The 22,951-nt window shown below is 56.9% G+C and overlaps 1 protein-coding gene across 3 annotated transcripts in view; it reads right to left on the reverse strand.

Annotated features, from left to right (window-relative positions):
• The window catches only part of SHANK1 (SH3 and multiple ankyrin repeat domains 1), a 41,031-nt gene that overhangs the window by 7,713 nt on the left and 10,367 nt on the right, over positions 1-22,951 (reverse strand). Inside the window, exons 11-21 of one of the 3 annotated variants that reach the window (XM_088027213.1) lie at positions 21,947-22,140; positions 18,443-18,556; positions 18,210-18,285; positions 17,716-17,742; positions 10,151-10,233; positions 9,815-9,939; positions 9,099-9,234; positions 8,736-8,816; positions 8,163-8,186; positions 7,886-7,954; positions 7,320-7,438 (exon numbers count right to left, since the gene is read on the reverse strand). In XM_088027213.1, the coding sequence (XP_087883339.1) occupies positions 7,320-7,438; positions 7,886-7,954; positions 8,163-8,186; positions 8,736-8,816; positions 9,099-9,234; positions 9,815-9,939; positions 10,151-10,233; positions 17,716-17,742; positions 18,210-18,285; positions 18,443-18,556; positions 21,947-22,140 (1,048 nt within the window). Of the gene's footprint in view, positions 1-7,319; positions 7,439-7,885; positions 7,955-8,162; positions 8,187-8,735; positions 8,817-9,098; positions 9,235-9,814; positions 9,940-10,150; positions 10,234-17,715; positions 17,746-18,209; positions 18,286-18,442; positions 18,557-21,946; positions 22,141-22,951 lie in introns of all 3 variants that reach the window. The other 2 variants (XM_088027212.1, XM_028091465.2) reach the window with 2 other exon arrangements.

The raw sequence follows: 22,951 nt of genomic DNA on the forward strand, positions 1-22,951 counted from the left end.
AAAGCAGTTTCTCAGGCAGCCCTGTTTGCTCTGCTTCCCATACCGATTACTATTCTGGGTCTTTTCTCCATTCTTGCTGTAAAACCCCCCACCCAGGTCCAAGTCACCAGCATTGCTTGGCTCGCTGGCTGCCCCAGCCTTTTCCCCGGTCTCCCTGCTGCCACCCTGTCCCCCCCCCAACCCCCGCTTTCTGGTCTGCTTGCCACATAAGAGTCAGAAGGATCTTTCAAAAAGAAGTCCAGGTCATGCGATTGCCGTGCTTAAAATCCTACAGGTGCGGGGCGCCTGGGTGGCTCAGTTGGTTAAGCGACTGCCTTCAGCTCAGGTCATGATCCTGGAGTCCCGGGATCGAGTCCCGCATTCGGGCTCCCTGCTCAGCGGGGAGTCTGCTTCTCCCTCTGACCCTCTTCCCTCTCATGCTCTCTGTCTCTCATTCTCTCTCTCAAATAAATAAATAAAATCTTTTAAAAAAAATCCTACAGGAGCATCCCACATCACCATTCAGGAGGGGATCAGAATTCCCAACTCTGGTCTTGAGTTGTGGTAGACACTGCTGGCGCGCACCCACATCCCCTTGACTGGGACACAGTGACCGTCCCCGGCTGCTGAGGGTGTCACCTGCCTGGCCTCTCTGTTGCCCCTGGCTCTGAAGGATCCCCCTCCTCCAAAGGAGCTGATGGGCCCAAGTAGTTATGTCCCCCTACTCCTGGGAGCAGCCTGCAGCCAAGGACAGACTGAGCAGATGGAATCCCCATCTCAGGCTCCTGCTACAGGAACCCCAGGGGCCCAGTACAATCTAGCCCTGCCTGCATCTCCTACCTGCTCACTCTGGTCCACCGCCTCCACCAGTCCTGCTCCTCCAATGCCCCGAGGCCCATCCCCGCTTTAGAACGCTTGCAAGTCCTGCATCTGCTCTCTGCAACATTTTCTCCTCGTCGTCACACATTCCTTTCCGTCTTTATGTCCTCCACTCAAATGTCCCTCCCAGTCAGTGTCTACTGCACTTTCCTATCCTGTTTTCCTTAGGGCACTCATTTCCATCTGAGATGACTTGTTTACTTGCTTCCTTCCTGACTCCCTGCCTAGAATGTCAGCTCCCTGAAGGCACCAGAGGTACAGGATCTCTGGCCCACAACACCTGCAGGGAAAATATTTTCATTTCCTTTAAAATCAGAGGCAGGGGGGAAATGAACAGAATCCAGCCTGGATGATAATATTCATCTCTGCTCCAACACAGAGGGGCTTCTGAAGGTACAAGTGCCAAAGGCCCATGGAATCCTAACACCCTGCCTGATGGTAGCAACGTTGTTGGTCTCTTTCACTGCTGGGTCCCCAGTCCCCAGCCAGGACCTGATGTTCTATAAGCTTGTGTCAAATGAACAGTGACTAAAGGAGAATGAGCCAACATCAGGCACTGACTCCCTTGCTTCTGCCAGGTGACCTTGGATGTTGCTTTTCTCTGTCTTTGAGGCCAGAAGTGCAGAGAAAGGAAACCCTTTTTGGATGAAGTCCCCACCTTACTGCCCTCACCTCCCATCATGCACCCTCCAGCCCCCTTGCTCTAAGTACTCCCCCGCTCTCTCAATTTCCTGTGCTGTTTCTCACCTCGGGGCCTCCGCATATGCTGTTCCCTCTGCCTGGAACATCCTTTCCCCCTGCTCTGCTTGGGAAGACTTGTCACCCCGGCCCCCACTCTGGCCTGCCATCTCCCTTCCTCCCTAAACCTACACTGCCCAATACAATAGCCACCACCCTTTCAGATGTAAATTTTAACGAATTAAAATAAATTAAAATTAAAAACTCCCTTCCTCTGTTTTTGCTGGCCACATTTCAAGGGTTCAGTCGCCACACGCAGCTTGTGGCTGCCGTATGGGACAGCACGGATGTAGACTAGTTCCTTCAACACAGGAACTCCACTGGACAAGACAGTGCTGCTCTTAGCCCCTCACGGGATGCTCCTGTCTTAACCTCTCCCTGCACACACCTCGCTGGATTGAGACTGCCCATCTCTGTGTTTGTCTCATTCATTCATTCATTCATTCATTCCACAGATCTTTACCGAGCACCTGATTCATGCCAGGGACTGTTCTAGATGCTGCAGATGCAGCCATCAACAAAATAAGCAAAAGTCTATTTTGGAGGGCAGACAAAATAAATTAGTAACATAACGGGGTCAGGTGGTGGGAAGGAGGGGAGGAGAGGAGGACTATAATTTAAAATAGGGCTGTCAAGGAAGGCCCTTCTGTGAAGATATCATTTGAGCAATCTCCGGAAGAAGGGAGCCATGCATATATCCAGGGGAAGAGTATCCCAGGCAGAGGGAACAGCAATTGTAAACGTCCCGAGGTGGGAGTGAGTCTGGTGTGCTCAAGGAATAGTCAGGAGGCCAGTGTGTCTCGAGTGGGTGAGCAGGGCGCTGAGGGGTGGGAGATGGGGTCAGACGGGGGGTAGAAAAGTGATAATGGGTGGAATCTGTTAGTTTCAGATGTCTCCTCCCTGGAGAGGCTTCTGTCTGTTACTCTACATCATAACTCCCTCCACTTAAACCGGTGTAGAGTTATTATAATTATTTGCTTGCTTGTTCATTGTCTGTCTCCCTGGGCACAAAGCCTACCCAGTTCCCATTCTACTCTTCTTCCTTGGTAAGGAAACCGCAATCTCCTTTGGCACCTATTGGGACTACATTTCCCAGGCTCCCTTGCAGCTGAGTGTGGTCACGGAACTAAGGTCAACTGGGAGGCGTAAGTGCAAGTGTTGTGTATTACTTTGGGGAGGTCTCCTCAGAGGTAACCCAAGAAGCAACAATGTGCCCTCCTTTGCTTTCCTGCCTTTCCACTCTTCCTTGTTCCTGCTACCTGGAATGCTGGTGTAACAGCTAGAGCTCCGGCCATCTTGGACTATGAGGTGACCTTATAGTTGGAAAGAAGGCTAGGATGGTGGAACAGAAAGTGAGAAGGATCCTGGGTCTTCATGACCATGGCAGCTGCCACACGTGCCTGGGGCTCCCTCCTCCAGACTTCATTAACATGACAGAGATGTAAGACTCTTCTGGTTCAAGCCACTGTTATTTGGAAGTTTCTTTTACATGCGGCAGAACCCATTTCTGCAAAACCCAACCCCCGTCCCCAAATGTAAATTCTCTAATGGGAGTGGCTTTGATTGGTTCCCTCCTCCACCCCTAGAGCCAAGCAGCATGTCCAGTGCATAACAGGTGCTCAGTAAATATGTGCAGAATGAAGGACACCCTGACAAGATGGGGGGAACACCCAGTCAGAAAGGATGCAGTGACCCCTGAGGGCAGAAGCAGGCTGGAGAGGACACTGAATACGGAGTCCAGGCTGGGGAAGGCGAGCAAGGGGATAATGGGGAGGTGGGAAGGAAGGTGAGGGAAGCATCTGGTAGATGCATGGGATTGGGGATGGATGGGGGTAGAGTGATGGGGGAGGGTTCCAAATGACGGGGGGGGGGGTTGTGCCTCTGAAGAGAGTGTAGAGTGAGGGAAAGGCGTCAGATTGGCACGCTGGCAGAAGACACTTCTAAGTGGAAGAGGAGGGATCAAATGATGGGTTAACTTGACATAAAAGGGGTCAGAGTGGCCGAGGAGATGTCAGACTGATGGAGAAGCCATAAAAGCGTCTGAGGAGGCGTTGGACTGCCTGCCTGAGGGGCACATTGCCTCAAGGTGGGACAGGCTGACCTCCATCCACAAACCGGTAGCGTCTTCTCCTGCGCAGAGGGGGGCAGCCAATCAGAGTGCCCGGGGGCGTGTGACGTCACCGGCTGCGGGCAGGAGTCAGAGGGAGGTCCAGCCCTCCTCCGGTGCCACCTCGTGGGCCGGTGGTGGGTCTGATGCCTCAAGGACAGAGTGTGTGCCCTGGTGCTATGCACAGGCTGGAGGCTGAAGATGGGCTGAGAAATGCGCGCCAGGGCGACAGCCCTTGAAAAGGGGTGAAGGGGGAGAGAGCGGAGGGGGAGACAGACGGAGAGACAGAGATAGACAAAGACAGAGATGGGGATTCAGAGCAGGACAGCCAGGAGGGGAAATGAGAAAGCGATGGGAAGAAAGAGGGTCCCAACAAAGCAGGAAGAGAGGCAGTCCTGAGAGGCCTTGAATGGAGGGGGCCAGAGCTGCTCCAGGAGGGTCAGGCATGCAAACAGGAGGGAAAGAGACAGATAATGCGATCAAGAGGGTATGGTCAAAATAACCAGAGGGAAAAATTGAGTCCAGAGAAAGGCTGACACTGGCATCCAGACAGAGATGGGCAGAAGCGAGGACAGTGCAGGAGTCGGGGGGTGGGGGGAGGTAGGGTACCCCTTGGGGTCAGTGACCAGGTAACAGAGACAGTAGCGGAGGGAGCCAAAGCCACACAGAGAGGAGGACTGATGGATGGACAGCAGAGCCCTAGGAGGAGACAGCCCAAGAGGCACCTTGACCTACAGTGGATCTGCCTGGGGTCTGCACTCCAACTGTTGACATGGGCAGGTCCCTCAGTACCATGTCCCCACGTTAGGTTTTGTGCAGAGGGGTGTTTTTCAGGGAAGTTGAAGTCTCCCAATTCTTAAGTTTCCAAACAGTGGCACCTTGTACAATAGGTTACTCTGATTCACTGTTGCTCAGGCCGGATAAAAGAGGCCTCAGGGCAATACTGGCCGCCCCCCTGCCCCCATGGCCAGCTCACCCTCTCTGGTCTAGTGCACAGAGCTCCAAGTGAGACAGTGAGGAGGGGAGAGAAGCTGAAGCAGACGGGAGACGAGAAACAGAAGAGAACAAGACCACAGAGAGAGCGAGCCACGGAGACACAGAAGAAGCAGGGTGGGGCCCCTGTGCTGACTCAGCGTGTGAGAAGTCAGGATGGCTGGTGGGATGGTAGGGACAGAGATGAGGGTGACGAAAGACCCCAGCACGAGAGGCGGAGCTGTGGGAAGGCCCAGGGCCAGACCCTGGAAGGGAGAGGAAAAGGGAAACCCAACAGGGAAAAAGACCACTGGCCTCTACGGCCCGGAGGGAAGGGAGATGCCATGCAAGAACTCAGGTGAATGCCTGCGAGTCTCGTTTCTAGGAGGGAGGGGCACGTGGGCAGCTGGTGTTATTATTGGCCCATGTCTGGGCCCATCTAGGGGTGTCTTTGGAGCTCAGATGGTGAATTCCATGAAGGCTGGGATCTTGTCTGTCCTGCAACCACGGTTCACACAGGGAGGGATTGGCATGCTGGCTGCCATTTGTTGAATAAATGAAAACAGGGTTTGCCCCATCTACTCTTGGAGACTCTGCATGTGATATGCTGTTGTAGGGTCTCTGGGGCACATGCAAGGCTCACTGGCAAGTCATTGTGGGGTCTCCAGTTTGTTTTATGGCCTAAGAGGGCTCGCCATCTGTTGAGAACCTGCTGTGCTAGGAGTTGATCTCATTCACTCCTCATCAGGACCAGCAAGATCGGCTTTAGCCCTATTGTACAGAGCAGGAAACTGAGGATGCAGAAAAATTAGGTAGTATGGTTCAAGTAACACAGGAAGTCAGAGGAAGTCAGAATTTGGAGGCAGGTCCGCCTGGCTTGACTGTCCATACACTTCCAAGCCTACGCTGACCTTCAGGGGAGGTGGGCACAGAAGATGATCCTCACAGCCTCAGAGATTTCAGATTCCTCGAGAAACTCAGGACAGGTGAGACATGAGGGGCTACTGCGTGCAGGGCACTCTGCCAAGCCCTGAGGAGTGGCCAAGGACCCCCCACCTTTACATCTGAAAGCAATTCTTTGAGTCCAAGTACAAAATTGGCCACCTTCATTGGGTTCTTGTCAAAGTACGAGGAGTTCTAAAGTAGGTAGTCTAACCCTTTGCAGGTCTGTGGATAGACTTCAAGGGGGCCACGCACTTGGACTAGGAAAAAAAAATTACATCTTTACTGTCATTATCTTCCAATGAAAAAACATTTCCTCAATTAAGGATGTAGGCAGCAAACCAAGCCGACCTTAGCAAGACCTGTGCCTGTATCCCCAAAAGAAATCACAGATATTCCCATATCCTTTAACAGCAGGTGCAGATCTCTTGAAATTGTGTTTATGCACCTCATGACTAGTTAGAGTAGTTAAGATCCATCACGAGGTCTTGCTGGCTAACGTGTTGACAAAAAAGCATAGATATTTCTATATCACAAATTTTGCTTTTACTTGTGTGTGTGTGTGTGTGTGTGTGTGTGTGTGTTTAACTGAGCTCTAGGACCAACACAGGGCTCAAACTCATGACCCCGAGATCAAGAATCACATGCCCTACCGACTGAGCCAGCCAGGTGCCCCACGAATTTTGCTTTTAAAAAAATATTTTGATAACTGTATTATCAGTGTAATTGGTTTCTTTTGTTTTCTTAGGTAATTTATTTTATGTTTATAAGCATTATCAGGAGGACCATGCCAGCCTGCCAAGGGGGTCCATGGTCCCTCAAAAGCCAAAGAATCCAGTTTTAGAGTAAATAGCCTGTTGGCCACTGGGTGGTGGGTGTGGCCTGTGGGAAAAAGGGTTCAGAGGGCACAGTCAGAGGGCAGGGCCCGAGCAGAGAAGAAGCAAGTGCTAAGAGAGAAGTAGAGCGTGTGTGATCTCTGGAGGGGAAGCTGGAGGGTGGGAGGAGGCTGGTGGTGGCTGTGTTCCCATGAAGGGGCACAGCCCAATGGCAGGCCAGCGAGGGAGGGTCCAGCAGGCCCACCAGAAGAGCCAAGGCCATGGATCCAGTTGCCTGACTTGCCTGGATTGAATACTGCCTCCCTCTCTGAGCCTCAGTTTCCCCTCTGTAAATGGGCTAACAACCATGTGGACCTCATAGGATGATCCTAGGAATGAATGAGATAATCCATGTAAAATGTAGTGTCCAAAACAGGATCACCACCCATTACAGGTCAGCCTCTGTCCTAGGGAAAAGCAGGCAGAGTGGAGATAGTGGTAATAAATAATATTTTAATAACTCCCCCTTGTTGAGCACTTATTATCGTGTGCTGGGCCGATGCCGGGGATCACCAGCTGTGACGTCAGGCCTTCCCTGAGACTCCTGAGGTGGGACGGAGATGGACAAGATGTGGGAGCAGGGAGTGAGGAAACAAGAGACGAGACTTAGGAGGGGAGTAAGGAAGACGGTGGGCAGAGAGGAAAGGAGGCCGCCAGAGTGGGGAGAAAGGAGAGGGTCCAGTAAGGATGGTGCCCCTCCAGGACCGACGTTCAACACAGAGGGGTTGGGAAAAGTTGGCAGGGAGAACGACTTTGTTCCAGGTTGGTGCGTACACCCCCAAGCCTCCTCTCCATTATGCTCCCATCCCCCAGTCCAGGCTGCCTACCTCAGTGGCAAAGAAGCCTTTGGGCCGGTGTTTGCCCAGCGACGCAAGGCCACCAGGTCCAGGACTCTCGCTTGCACTGATGGTCTGCTGAGCTGCCGCCAAAATTTCATCCAGTTTGTCTAAGGGGAGGTGGGAAGAGGCAGTGAAACGAAGCTTGCTTTGGCCTCGGGCAGAAACAGAGCTGCCAGGAGCTCGTACAATATGTTGTACGAACCAGGAAAAGGCACCCTTGCCTCCATCCCCGTGTCCTGACGGCCCTGATGGAGACAGAATCTCCAGCCCAGAAGGCAGGACCCAGCGGTGGGAAGGGGTGAGGACAGCAAATCGTCATGGGAGGGAAGGTGGAGGGGAGGCAGAAGGAAAGGGGGGCCAGGCTGAGGACAGAGGTGGGAGCTCATACTTGATGTCTGGGGCAAGGCTGGGGTATGAGGTGATCAGGTCGGAGGTGATCAGGTCGCATCCAAAGGGTGCGCAGGCAGGAAGAGGGTTGGAGAGGCTGCGGCACCCCAGGGGGCGTGGGGTCAGGGGTCCTGGGCAGCCCAGGGAGCAGGGCTGGGCCATCTTACTGAGAGCCATCTGATACACGGTCCGCTTTTTCTCCATGCTGGGCACCGGCGCAGGCTGCTGCTCGTACTCTGTGGGCAAAGGATGCGGATGAAGTCCAGGGGCGCCCCCGGGGTGGGGGGACGGAGCGGGCTCGGCCAGTGGGCGTGGCCAGCGAGTGCGGCCAGCGGGCGTGCGCAAGCGCGAGTGGGGCAGTGAAGGGCCCGGGTCGGGGAGGGGCAAGTCCGCCGGCGGGATGGGGACGGGGGGGGCCCCCCCGCCAGTCCTGTGCCCACTCACCACTCTTCTTCTTCCAGGGGGAGACTAGCCCGGGGGAGAGGCAGTAGAGGAGCCAAGAGTTAGGACTTCAGGGGGAGGCGAGGGGCCCCCTCTCTGGAACACCCTCCTCCCTCAGGGTAGGGGCGGTCAGCTGCCCGATCTGCCCCCTGTCAGGGGAAACGGGACCCCCCAGGTCCACTCGGCCCTGTCTGGGGAGGGGCTGGCCTTCCTTTCTGTTAGTGGGTGTGGGGAAGCTGGTGGAGGAAGAGATAGAGCATGGGGGTGGGGTTAGGTGGGGCAGATGGAGGGAAGCCGGAAAGGAAACAGGGACCCATAAGGAGGGACGTGCAGACCCAGAGAGAGACTCGACAGAGAAACAGATATAAGAGGACAAAGGAAGGTCGACTCTCAGACGCCCCTTCCCAGCAACACACACGCAGGCCAGAGACAGTCTGACCCATGGACTAGGGGACAGGGTGAGAACAGGACCCCTGGTCACTAACAACACTAACAAACTCAAGGTCTGGTTCGGCCCCCTTCTGCCCGCGCCCCCCCCTCCCCAGCGCCTGGGCCCCAGCAGCCCCACAGGCTCACCCATCTCCTCCAGCTCTGAGGTCATAGACTTGGAACGCAGAGAGATGGCTGGGGGCGGGAGCCGCTTAGCCTGCTGGGGTGCTGAAAAGGTGACGGTGGGGTCAGGCATCAGTACCGCAGAGAGAAGGCCCATGAACCACCCCCCACCACCACTGCAGTGCTCCCAGATATCAGATAACAGTTGCCCCCAGCATGCTGAGCCCTCCCTGCCTCAGTTTCTCCTCCAGAAGGGTCATGAACAAGCAGCCTTGGGGAAGAGAAGGCCAGTGGTGGGGACCATTAGGCCATTAGGACCTCTGAGGATCTTAGTCTGGTGGCAGTGGGGTGCCCAGGTCTGGCCACACACAAAAAGTGGACAAGCACCTTTCTTATGGACAGCCTCATCCATGTCCGGGTGCCTGGTGACCATCACCACCTTGACCATCAGCGTGTTGCCCCCTTGGCGGATCATGTTCACCACCTGCCGGTGGCCAACCTTCACCACATTCTGCCCGTTCACCTGTGGCACAGATACCCCCACACCACACAGAGTAGGTGAGGGGAGGGATGCTTTCAGCTTCAGAGTCCCCAACAGAGTGGTCTCCCGCCTTGCCCTGTGTGTAGCACTGTTGGCCTCTTCCCTCTCACTGACCCTCACCATCACCCCCTCTCCTTGCAAGGCCCCACTTCTTCTGGTAACTTTCCTGGCCCCAGGGTTGGGGAAGGGGCTGGGTTCACCCTATTCACCTCTCTCTCCCCTCCTTGTCCCCTGCCCCTGCAGTGTGTGTGTGTGTGTGTGTGTGTGTGTGTGTGTGTGTGTGTGTGTCCCCTGGGGAACAGCTCTGTTTTCTTTTGGTGCCTCAGAGAAGCCTTCGGAAGGAATCATTGAAGAAAGCAGAGGACGGCTAGGGGGTGGGCTGGGGGCACTGGGAGGCCTGGTGCTGAAAGAGAATCTGGATTTGGGCAGCCGTATTTGGTGTGGATCAGGAGGAACCTGGGGATTTTTGTCACCAGGGTCCCAGGGAGAGAGCAGTATCTGTGGAAGGTGTGCTGGAGGCTGGCACTTGGAAAGGCCCTTGGGGCTGGGGGCCAAGACTCACCTCGATGAGGAAGTCTCCCATCCGAAGTCCAGCTCGCCATGCCACGCCACCCTCGTCCACAGACTCCAGATACTGCAGTGCCGGGAAGGCCGGAGTGGGGGTGAACTCCTCGATGGGGGTCTGCGCTGCAGATGGGGAGGAGTCGGCGGGGTCGGAGGGGAGGGGGTGGAGAGGCCGAGCAGGGGATGGGGCTCAGACCCAAGTCACAGAGGCCTCACCATAGCTGAGGGACCAGCACCCTGGGGGTGGGGTGGTGGGTGGGCTGGGGTCCCTTCCCCTGTCCATCCCCCTGGGTCAGAGAGCCCTTCTCCCATCTCCTCCCCAGCCAGCACTCACCCTTGGCCCCCCGGAGCACGAACCCAAACCCCTCACTGTCCTTCTTCTGCAGCAAGACTGTCTTCTCCTTAATGATGTAATCGCTGGCAAGGGGGCGGGGTGGGGGGTGGGGGGTGGAGAAGGGATTATGAGACATGGAGTCGAACCTCCACCAGCAACCCGGTGACCTGAGCCCCTGCTCCAGAACCATTCATCCCACCTCCTAGATCTTCCTCACCCATTCTGTGTGTGTTTGCTCACAGCCTCCCCCTCAGAGCCCAGAGTGCTGGCTCTCCCACTCAGTCTTTCCTCATTCATCCATCCGTGCATCCATCCACCCATCCATTCAGCAAGCAGTTTCCAAACCCACTGTGTGCCAGCACAGTGCAAGGGATGGGGAGGTAAGCCGCCAGATCACCAGACAGCCTGCTTTGAGCCCCTGCTAGCCATTTCCTTATCTGTGACCTTGAGCCCAAGGCTTTAACCTTTTGGCCCTCAATTTCCTCATCTATAATGTGAGACAATAACAGGCCCCACCAGACGGGGTCGCTGTGGGAGTTCAGTACGTACAGCATTCAGCACCGTGCCTGGGCACATAGAAGTACGGGCTCAGTAGGGTTCCTTCAAGGTCTTCGGTCAAGTTACTAAGTCGACAGGACACGTGTGCTTTGATGATAACCCTCCCAACTCCTTGACTATATATAAACTACAGTAACATCTCCCCAGGTACCCAAGCAGATTGTAGCCTCGCTTACTCAGCACTGTGCAATATGGTGGCCACTAAATGAGTGTGACTATTTATATGCAAATTAATTACAAATTAAATTGAGAAATTCAGTTCCTCAGTCTCACTAGTCACATTTCAAAGTGCCCAGTAGCCACCATGTGGCTAGTGGTTGCCATGGTGGGCAGTGCAGATACAGAACATTTCCATCACTGCAGAAAGTTCTAGTGAACAGCAGTGACTTATCTATTCCCTGGTATATCTCAGATGTATCTCCTTCATGCAGTGGATAGGTTCTAGTAAAAATGCAAACTACTCACGAATATGCAGATAGTCGCCACCATCAGGCCACCAAAGCCTGTCAGCACATTTAGGTAATGTTCACATACCCAGGAAAGTTCAATTAAACTCAAATCTATTCCATATATCTCAACACCTGCCTGGGCTCACTCAGATAACAGCCTCAAACCCTTGACATCACCACAGTGTGCCTCAAGATTATATATCCGTTCCATTCCAGGAACCCCAGTATACAACAGGAATACCCATACACCCTGACTCCAACCCCACTCCCCTCGGGGCCCCAAGGATACCCTCCATCCACTAGAATGCACGCCCTGCTGCACCCCGAGCATCCTGTGGTCACGTCTGAGACCTGTCCAGCACACATGCAGACCTCTTAGCAGATCCCAATAATATCCACCAGCCCCAACACACTCCAATAATAGCCAAGCATGCTCCCCGCGTGCTTCAATTACCTACCCCCACAGATTCGGCAAAACAGCCCTCCACGAATACTCCAGTAGATTTCAGTAACGCCCCCCACACATCCCAGTATGCTCCAATAATAACTCCCCCTCACTTGGATCTCAGTGTATTCCCATAACACGCCCCCTGAACACATCCCAGCACACGCCAATAATACCCACCATGCTCCTACCGTATTTCGGTACCATTCCCCCTACACACAAGCACCCCTGTGTACTCCCATGACCCCCACGACTTCCACTGTCACTGTCACCTCCATACGTTTGTACCCCAGCGACAGCGTTCTGCACGTGCGCGTGTATGCCAGCCCTGCCCCCGTCCCCCTTATTGTAACTGGGTGTGCTCAACAGCACGTGTATACACGCGGGCAGACCTAACCGCTTCTCTCGCTCAAGGTTCACCATGGTCCAGTCAACATGCCACACCATACCCACCATGTCTTCTTGATTTTACATTCAAGCCAGGGAGAGGCCACCTTTGTAGCAGGGTAGAAGGGGTGCAGGAAGTTTCGAGGGGCTGAGGGAAGGGAGGGGAAGAGAGGAGGAAGGGGCCAAGGACAAGGCCAACAGCAATTGGTTCAGAGGTCAGAGCTGCCTGCTCCTGACCATGCACTCTGCGACACCCACCTTTGTCCCCACCTGGCCACTTCCACTGAGTCCTTATGCCCCGCTACCCCCAGACCCCCTCCAGACCTCCAGGTCCCCAGCAGACAGCCTGCCCTTGGGACTTCCTTTATCCCTCATTTGCAACTGTTTCTTTTTCTTCTGTTCATGCCACAAATCCCTATGTTTCCCACGTCCTTCCCCTACCCCTGGAATCTCTCTTTTACCCCCACATTATCCTCACACTCCGGACACAAGCCTTCCCCCAAATACCCCATCCCCCGATATAATTCAATAGAACTCCCGTGTCCATTGCATGCCAGGAAGAAGCGTTTGCTATGTGCGAGGCAGTATCTGAAACCCTTCACAGGTGAGTAACTCAGCTGTCTGTCCTAGCCAGCCTCTGAGGTAGGCATAAGTACTATTTCCACTTTATAGGTGAGGAAACAGAAGCATAGAAAGGTTAAGCAACTTGCCTAAGGTCACACAGTGAGTAATCTTCAGAAACACAGAAGAAATACTTGGGTGGCTGCAGTTATAATACTGTCCACCCCACTGCACCCAAATACTTCAAGCGCATATATATCTGCCCCAAATTGGCCATAAGCATCCACCCCTTCGGTGCCTGAAATTTATCCCAGCTTATGCCATCAGCACAACAATGAGTGACGTTTCCTGACCCATTGCTGAATGCCAGATGCCACTCCACTCACTTAACATTTATCTAGTCACATAGTCTCACGACACCCCTGGGAGGGGTAACTGAGGCACGGAGAAGTAACATGCTCAAGATCACACCAGCTAGAAAAGTGTCAAAGCCAAGGACTGAATTCCTCACAGGCAACCCATACACTCCAATAACGTCCAAACACCCCCAGATCATCGCACCACCACCTGTGTCCCTCCCTCTCAAGCATCCCCATCCCATACAGGCTCCTTTCTCTCCACACTCCCGTGACTTTCTTGCCCAATCCCTCGCCATGGGATGCTTCCCTCATCCCACCACGTTCTCCTCCAACTTCCCACCGGCCCTGTTGCCCTAACAGTTTCCCTAAACTCTGTGCCCCCCAACCTCTGCTCTTGTGCGTGCCCCTTCGCCTCTCAGCACCTTGCTCCCTACTCCTCCATGCCGGAAAGCTCCGCGTTGGCCCAACCCACCCTCATTAACTTTCGGTTCCACTAGCCCTCATCACACCCCCACGGGGCCATCCCTCCATCTCCTACTCGGCCCCTGCACACCTCCTATCCCCTTCCCCAAAGTGTCCTCCACAGACCCTCACCCCTCATATGCCCCCTCTCCCTTAGCCTCACCCCTCCCACATCCTCTCGCACCTCTGCATGCAACCCCACTGTGTCCCCTACAGCACCCCAGGTTCCTTTCATACTCCCCAGTCCCCCGCATTCTCATCCGTGGAAGCCTCTTTCTACTTCTGCATCAACTCACTTCCTCACACACCCTTCCGCCTCCTGGTACATGCAGCTGCATTTCATTTATATTCCCTGCATCCTCTCCGTGCTCTCCCTGTGCTGCCTGAATCCCCACCCCCAAATCCTCCTCACAGTCCCTGCATTCCGTCCTCACCCTATTTCTCCAAACACCCCCACGCACCCTGTATGCTCCAGCACCCCCATTTCCCCCACTTCAGTGTCCTCTGCTCTCCCCTGTTCCAATCTCATTAACCACCTTCCTACTGAGACCCTCTAACCCCACCCCTGGCCCAGCATTCTCTACCCGCCCGACACCCCATTCAGGCTGGTATTGCTGACTACCTGCCCTGCAGGAGCACACACAGTGCTCTCCCCCAGGCCATCCCTCGGCGACCCCAGAGTGGCCTCTGGAGCTCAGCGGCCAGCTCTTGTTCACCGGATTCCACACGCGGAGACTGCAGCAGCATCCACTTCCCCCCACCCCCAGCCCAAAGGTGCCTCTCACACACCCAGGATCCCACAGCCCAGAGCTTGCTGCTGTACAAGGCACCCCCTCTGGTACTCAGCCCCTCCTCATGTACCCATATCCATGGGTCTCTCCATGGCCTGTACAGAGGCCCCCTCGCGGGGAAGCCAGCCCCCTCCCATGCTAAGAAGAGGCACACACAGGCAAATGCAGCTCCCCGTGCAAACGCTTAGCCGAGGCTCAGCACACATGCCCCACACCGGCACAGACCCCCTGGAGGCAGGGAGTGGGGCACATGGGGACAGAGACACACTGAGGGACTAGAAAAGGGGGGGCTGTGGGGGGGAGGGGACAGGCCTGGCATGAGAGGATAGGTAATGGGAAATACAGCCGCAGTCCCTGGGACAGACCCACTCCATCTCACACACACACACACACACACACACACACACACACACACACACGCACAATCCTCAGACAGCCTCTCTATCGCTCCAAGTCACACACACAGATAGACACCATCAAACAGGGACACACAGATGGACACAGCTGGGGGAGGGGGACTGGGAGCCCACCATCTCTCCATCTCTCTCTGTCTCTCTCTTTCTCACACACACACACACACACACACACAGCCGTGCGCGCGTGGCTGCAGGCAGGCACACACGCACGCACGTCGACACAGCCACACTGACACATGCACAGTCGCACAGTGACACGCAGCGGAAAAAGAGGAGGGGAGGGGAGGCCGGGGGTGGGATGTGTGTGTGATGGGGGGATGACTGTGAATGGGAGAGAGGGGTATGAATGAGGGGACTTGCCAACTCTGTAAAGGGGTGTGGGGAGATGAGGATCAGAGGAACAGGGACCTGGAATGCAGGTGCCTGAGGGGGAGTCACTGTGGCTCCCCATGGGGAAGGCTCCACGGAGTGGGGGCGGTGAGGGGGGCAGGAAGGGGTAGTGGGTTCCAAACCCCGGAGTGGGGTCCGTTTGGAGGGTTCGACTGGGGGCAAGGTTTCGGAGGAAGAGATGAGGGGGGTCTGAAAGGGCCTGGAAAGGGGCTGAGGAGTGTATGTGTGTGTGTGAGGGGGGGCTCGGGGAGAGAGGCCCAGGGACGGGGATGAGATAAAGGTTGAGAAGAGGGGGTCCAAAAGGGTTTATCACTGAGGGAAGGTGAGGGGAGAGAGGGTGGGGGGGGCGGCTTGAGGGGGGAGGAGTCCCAAGGCTGGGGGATTAGCGGCGAGGGGAGGGTCGTCACAGCGGGCCGGGGCCTCCCAGCCTGCCGCGGAGAAAAGGGGCGGCGCGCTCCGTTACCTGTAGATGTACCAGACGCTGCGCCGCCGGGGCCCCAGGGCCGGCCAGCTGGAGGAGAGCGCGGGGGGCGGCTGCGGCAGGGAGCCCCCACCGGGGCCGCCTCCGAGACCCCCGCCGCCGCCGACCGCAGACAAAGCCATCGCCGCCGCGGCCCCGGCCCCGGCCCCGGTCCCGGTGCCGGCCGCCCCCGCCGCCGCCGCCGCCGCCGCGTCCCCGTCCCCGCTCGGCCGAACCCCCGTGTCCGGGCCCCCAGGCCCCGCCTCATGCTGACCCGCGCCGGGAGGGGGGAGGGGGAGGGGGCGCGCACCCTCCCGCGGGAGGGAGGGCAGGGCCGGGGGCTCACATGCCGGGGGGCGCGGGGGCGCGGGGCGCGGGGTCGGGCCGCGGCGGGAGCGCGAGGACCGCGGAAGGCGCCGGCTTCAGCACCGCGGACAGCTCCGGAGGCGGGCGGCGGGCGCGAGGCTTTAACCCCTTGGCGTCCTGCGCCGGGTGGCGGAGGGGGCCGGGCAGGGGGGAGGGGGCCGGGAGGGGAACGCGGGGGCCCCCTTGGCGGGAGAAGGGGGAGGGGCGAGGCACGGGGGGGGAGGAGAAGGGGAGGCACTTCCGGTCTGGGCCCCCCCTCAACCCCCTCCCCCCTCCAGAGCCCTCCCGCGCAGGTGCAGAGCGAGGGAGAGCGGAGAGAGACGCACAACACCATACAAGATGCCTCGCGACCGCGTGCGGGGACGCGCGAACCGAGCCCCACTTCCCGGGCAAGGATACCACGGTGAGAGAGGCCCCAGGAGGGGACGCACAGCCCCCCATCGGAGACCGACACATAATGCACCCTGACACAGTCCGGAAGGGCCAGGAAGGGAAGGCTAGAAACATTGAGACTGGGCCCCAGAGCAGTGAGAGACACCCCTCCCCCCCGCCCCAAAGAAGCCCAGACGAGGGACATACACACACTGCAGCTCACTTGAGAGAGGCGAGGGCATAGACCCCCAGGGAGAGGAGAGAGGGTGGCAACAGGCCAGGACCTCAGAGCTCCAGCAGGGATGCAGGGCACACACCCCAGGCCAGGCCACCTCAGACAGGGTCAGGGAGAGCAGGGGGTAGGCAGCAGGGGAAGAGGCTCAGACACACCACACAGTGCAGCACATGCCAGTGGGCCCGAGGAGGAAAGGAGAAGGGGAGGGGATGAAGTTGACGGAGCTAGGGGAGGAGAAGGAAGAAGCTGAGGCCAAGAGGGAGCACCCCTATCCAGCTGGGAGAGCAAGTGATTCCCAAAACAAGGCCAAGGAGAGACCCAGAGAGACACTGTCAGAGACAAGAAGCAGAGGCTGATAGGGAGATTTGGGGTGGGGGGGGACCTTGATACTCACCCGGTGCCCAGAGCCAGAGACGTGCCAGGTGAACACGCACAATGGTCAAGCGCCTCAGACACTCCGGGCGCAGGGTGGCACCCCAGCCCCACCCTCTCTCCCCATCTTGTTATTTCTCTCCCCGCAACCTCCCCCCCCCGCCCCACTCATCCCCACTGGCCAGAACACAGACACATAGGTTTGGACACATTTAATGGAAGGATGCTACAAACAAGGAGACCCTTCCCTGGATGGGGGGAGCGGTGGGGGAGGGTGTCATCTTTCAGATACCCGTTATGACCATCCCTCCCCCACAGTCTTGCCCTTCTGGAAGCCCAAGCCCTGGAATCCTCCCCTCTTCTGTCCTCCCCTCCCCCAGGGCCCCAGGTCCTGAATTCCAGATCAATCGGACAGATGCAAATGCATGCACACGATTTTCTGGGCTAACACGCCCGCACAGTGACATGCATAGAGAGAGACAGACGTGTGCAAAAACCCACCTGTCCATACAAGGTAAGCAGACACACTGACATCCCTGGAAACACTTGCCCTCATTCTCAGACACACAGATTCAGGGAAACACAAATGTGCAGTGCCAGCCGCACGATTAGGCTCAATCGTGCGCCCATAAATGACAGCCACAAATGCACCCATCTATACAGAGTAGGACAGACCCTCTCGCTGTCATGGGCATATATAGGCACATGGCTATACGTCTAGGGGCCTCTAGCCACCCATGCACACAGACACGTGTCATGCGCACCTACAGAGACACGGGGGCAAGGACACACTCAGGGAATCCGTACAAGGACGCTCGCCTGTGTAAGATGTTCACGCACAGGGAAACCAGCTCTGGTCGTGCACACACAAGTCCATACATCCCCAGGCACCCCTTTCTTCCCATTCCTGACCCCGTGCCCTCCCTTCCCCTCCCCTCTCACCTCCCTGGGCCAATCCCATCCATCAAGCTTCTGAAGCAAGTCAGCCAGCAGCCAGGGAGGGGAAAGGTGTCAGTGTGCCCATCTCTCCACCCCCACCCCTCCTGGCCCAGCTCTGCCTGCCCCTCTCCCCACGCCCGTGCGAGGCATGGGATGCATACACTTCTGCTGCACATGACCGCACAGAGATGGGGCACATGAAGGAGACAAAGGCCTCCAGCCAGCCACACACACGAGCTCCCCGGGTCCCCAGACGTCCCCATCCTTATCTGTCCACCCCACTGGTCTCAGGCTACCCCAAACCTGGGCAGCCTCAGTGGCTGCCAAGGATGGTTTGGGGACTGGGCTTGTGGTCTGAAGCTAACTGTGCCTTCCCCCAGCTCTGGATCAAACTTTAGAGGGAGAAGAAAGGAGGCGTGGAGGTGGTGGAAATATTTAAAGGTGGAGTATGAAGGTAGGTGGGGGTGAGGGGCACCCGAGGGTGTAAGGACATTTACCTTGGGGCATCAAAGCTGTCGTAGGAGCCCACGGTATAATGCCGGAAGAGTCTCTTTGCCTTGTCACTGCGGCTTTCTGCAGGGGGACAAGGGACGACCTTGGACCCTCACTCTGGAAACCATGGGCCCACCCCTGGGGGTCCTGGCCCATGTCATCTCCTCCACGTCCCAGCACCCCACCCCCGTTGGGACAACCCTCAGATGATCGGGGACAACTAGGGAGTCCTCATTACCTTGCTTTCCCTCCTGGGAGCGGTTCGCCACCTCTTCTAGGCAGTCAGAGGGGAACCAGCCAACGCGACCTTTGACCTGGCCTTCCCAGAAGCCTCCTTCCCCGATGCTAAGCACTGGGTGGGGAGCAGGGACATAGAAACATTTCTGTGTTTCCGTGTCACCCCCCACCCCAGACATATTCGATGCACAGCTTTGCCACAATTCCCCAGCACCTAGCACAGGGCCTGGCCCAGGGGCATCCTTAATAAATGTCCAAGGAAGGGATGAGGGGGAGGGGAAGAATCAAATCCTATCATTCCTGCATTCTTGATTTCTGAATCCAGTGGGGACATCCAGAGGCACTGGGAGAAAGGGCTGTGACATGGTCCTCGCAGGTTAGGGACACATCCAGGACTGGCCCTCACCTCCCCTGGTAACCAACCAGTCACAGCTCGGGTGTTCTGTAATTTCGTGAAGTCCTCCTAGACTCCCTAAACCCTTCTGCAGTCCCGCCACTGCCCCCGCCCCCTCCCACAGCCTCCTGGCCACTGAAACTTCTGTCCTTTGCGCCTAGCCCCTGCCTTCTGCCTCTCTTTGCTTCCCCTGGCTCTAGACAGGAGAAGAGATTAGAATCACATCTTTCTTCCTCTCCACCACCTGTCACTGGAGGCCCTTTCCTGCTGGCCCCATCTCTTAGCCACACATGGCACACGTTTGCTGACCGCCCGCTCCGTGTCTGTGTGTGTGTGTGCGCCTGCCACTCAAGTTCAAAGACGGACATCAGGGACTGCTAACGTCTATAACAGTTCGCACTGGTGACCAGAACCCTAAGAAGGGACACTTTCATTAAACCCCTTTTGCCAGTAGGGAAACCGAGGTTCAGGGAGCCGAGGTCAGTTGCTCCAGAATATACAGCTTGTAATCCATAGAGCCTGGATTTGAACACCACCTCTGTCTCCACCGTGAATGCTTTGAGTCATAGTGTTTTGCTACCTCTCTGTTCAAGCATTGTGTTGCTGCTGCTTCTGATGCTGATGATCATGGCAACAGTAACAGACGCACAGTCTTCCATTTCTTCATTTTTCCTGGCTCTGTCTCCACTGGGCCCTTCGCATACTTCCCTCACGCCTACCTGGGTAGGCAACAACTGATTTCTCATTTTACAGCTGAAGCTAAAGCAGAAAAGTCCCTGGCCCCAGAGATGGCTCAAGCCACACTGGGATTTGAGTTGGGGCCCCCTGGTGCTTTTCTTTGCTTCACTGGGGAGACCAAATCGAGGAGATGCTCGAGGTCATGGAAGGGAACAGGCGAGGGGGTAACAGGGGGTCTAGGTTCTTGGCTAGCCTACCAGTGACCGGCTGGGTGGTCATGGAATCAATCGTCTGGTCACTGAACAAATATTTATTTAGTGCCGGTCATGAGTCAAGCACCAGGCTAGACACTGGGTAGAGCACTCTTGGACACGGCCACTGTGGTTCTTGCCCTCATGGAGCTTCCATGCTGGCAGCTGTGGGAAGCGTAACTCTGTAAGGGACCGCATGATTGAAAATTAAGGTCAGCACTCCAGGGGAAAAGGATGGGGTGTCCGAAGAGAGGCCAGCAAAGAGGGGCCAGGACGGTGTCTCGGAGGACATGACATATAGACTGAGACCAGAAGGATCCTAGGGGTTGAAGAGGCAAAGAGAGGGAGGAAAAGGTTGTCTTGGCAGAAGGAACAGCACGTGCAAAGAGCCTGGTGTGGAAAAGGGTTTGGGGCATGTGAGCAATGGGGAGAAGGAGGTCCCTGGTGCCCTGTGGGGGAAGGAGAGAGTGCCATGAGATGAGGTTGGTGGGTGGGTAGGGGAGGGCTGGCAAGCCAGGTTCAGGCACCGGGCTTTGGCCTGAGAGCAGAGGGAGCCTGCCGCCTCATTGGGATGCGGCGAACCTTCAGTGGCATCATGGATGGAGGCAGGCTTTGAAGCGACTAAATGTCTTAATGAAAGGGAAGGATACAAAAACGGGGCAGTGTATGGAAGTATTGGGCTTGAATTTCAGAAAGAAACTTGGAAGATACCACACACGGAAGGTCCTCCCCTCGGACCTCAGCTTCCCTTTCTTCTTGCAAACTCTGTCTCAAAGCACTGACCTGACCCTCCATGTGTGCGTGCCTGTGTGCATGTACACACACGCACACACGCACGCACACTTCCCAGGCACCCTGCCTCTGGAGGCACTGCCCCTGGCCCCCACAGTTTGCTCCTGCATCTGGCCATTCACTCATTCACTCATTCAGCAGATGGGCACTGAGGCTTCCTGTGTCCTGGGTCATTACACTGGGCCCTGGCAACCCAGAGATCAATGACACGTGACCTTGCCTTCCGGAACTCAGGCTACGGGAAGAGATAGTGCAAAACGGATGCTGATCCACGACCCACCTGACCCTCTGATCCCTGCACGTGCTTCAAGGCCCCACACAACCTCCGTCTCCTATGGGAGGAACCCCCAGCTTTCACGGGTAGCCAGGGTCTCTTTCTCTCCCCTCTAAGCTCCTGTCATGGGGGCCCGCTGAGGATCACGATCATTGGCGCTTGCTATGTGCTCAATATTGTCCTGGGTGCTTCAAGGGAACTGACTTTTTAAATTCTCACCAGGGTCCCACTGTACAGAGGAAGAAACTGAGGCCCAGAGAAAAGTCACTTGTCTGAGGGTGCCCAGCCAGGAAGTGGCAGAGCCAGGATTTGAACCCAGGCAGCTTGGCCCTCCAGCACTACACTACTCAGCTCCCCTGCAGCCTAGAGTCGGCAAAGAATCGCTCCCCCGCCTCGCATTAGTTGCCACGTCTGCTTGCTTCCCGTTTCCAAGCTTCATTCTATCCAAGAACACACGTCAACAGCCCTGCGAAGTCTGCACGTGAGGGCTACTGGCACCATTTTCCAGAAGAAGACAGAAAAACCAAAGAGAGGCAAACTCCAAGAACAGCAGCGGCTGCCACCGCTCAGGAAGCCCTCAGTATGGCCCTGGCTTCCAACACTTGTCTCATGAGAGCCCCGTGAAGCGGGCCCCACCCCGTTCCTCAGATGAGAGCACCTGGCAGGGGCAGGAGGTGAGGTCAAGGTGGCTTGGCCCCACGCTCCACACCAGGTGTCAGGAAAGACCGTGCGCTCACACTGGGGACTGGGGCAAGTCACTTGACCTGTGAGACTGTTCCTCTGTTCCTTCAACAGTCAGAGGGGCTCCTGACACCGTCCTGAGAGGCCAATCCTGCAGGGAGACCACTCCCACAGGGCCTGGCATGGTGTCGGGGTCCCCCAAATGCTCATTTCCCTTCTTTTGCCTCAACACCTCCTCCCGACGGGTGGCATCTGGGCAGCTACGCTTCATGCTCCTCTGGAGCAGAGGGGCATCCAGGGGCTCTCTGGGGTCCCCAGAGTGCATTGGACAGCCTAGGCCCTGGAGAACTGTTTGTCCTTGACTGTCTTCTCCTTGAGTGGTTGGCTCCCCTGCCCGACCCTCGCCCCCAGCCTGGCCCGGCCCTGCCCTGTTACCTTTGATCTTCTCCCCCTTGCTCAGGGAGATCTCCCCCTCGGCTTGGGCCTGGTAGGACTTCACGGCCATGAAGGAGCGTCCGGGTACTGCTGAGTAGAGCTTCCTGCGCCTCCCGCGGCTGCCCAGGGAGCCCCCAGGGCCCCCCGAGCCCCCTGTGCCCCCTGCCGGCCCTTCCCTGGGCGTCCCGCTGGAGCTGCATGTACAGAGGGTGTGAGAGGCAGGGGGCAGTGGAGGGAGGGGCACCTCTGGGAGAACAGGGGTCCATGGGGTAGGGGGAGATGGAGCATCAGAGTGGGGGAGGGGGTTTGAGTGGGTTTCCCAGCTCTGGCGTCCTTGGGGGAAGAGGGCATTTGGGGGCTCCCTCTGCCTGCCCACTGCTGCCCCCCAGCCCCCTCCTCTGCCTCCTGGCTTCCGGCTCTGCCCCTCCCACGGCCCTGCATGCTGTGCCTGATTCAGCTTCCTGAAGCGGAGCTCTGACTGTGTCATCTCTCAGCTCCCTCACGAGCCTTCAGAAACTCCCAGCTTCCTCCTGGTGCAGGTCCAACTCCTCTGCCTGCCATGCCCAGCCCGCCATGATTTTTCACTCTCCCGTGTCCTCAGGACATACTGGCCAGCCACAGTCCCCCTTCTCACCCTCCTCTAGCCAGCCTGGCCTCTTTACCCCCAGAATGCCCCCTGCTCGTCCTCCCCTCTACCCTGAGTGGCTCCTCCACTCCCCCCGACTCCTGTGGTCTCATCTCCGAGCTCAGAAACCCTTCCCCAAGTCCCTCGCCCATCCCCACCCCATTTGGCTTTTTCTCACCTTGCCCTGTCTGTCTGTCTGTCTTCGGGGGCTGGAACCAACATTTCTTTTGGGCACCCCACCCCTGGCCCCTGGCATCGAGCAGGTGCTTGGCTAAACTGGCACATTTGGGGGTGGGTGCAAGACTGTGGCTTACAATGCCCTCCCTTCCTGAGGGAGCAGGAGAGAGATCTGGAGGCCTGAGGGTGGGACCAGGGACGGG

This window comes from Eumetopias jubatus, unplaced genomic scaffold (assembly GCF_037043125.1).
Source record: "Eumetopias jubatus isolate StellerSeaLion01/CBP00866 unplaced genomic scaffold, mEumJub1_p1.0 scaffold_10, whole genome shotgun sequence".
NCBI lineage: Eukaryota > Metazoa > Chordata > Mammalia > Carnivora > Otariidae > Eumetopias > Eumetopias jubatus.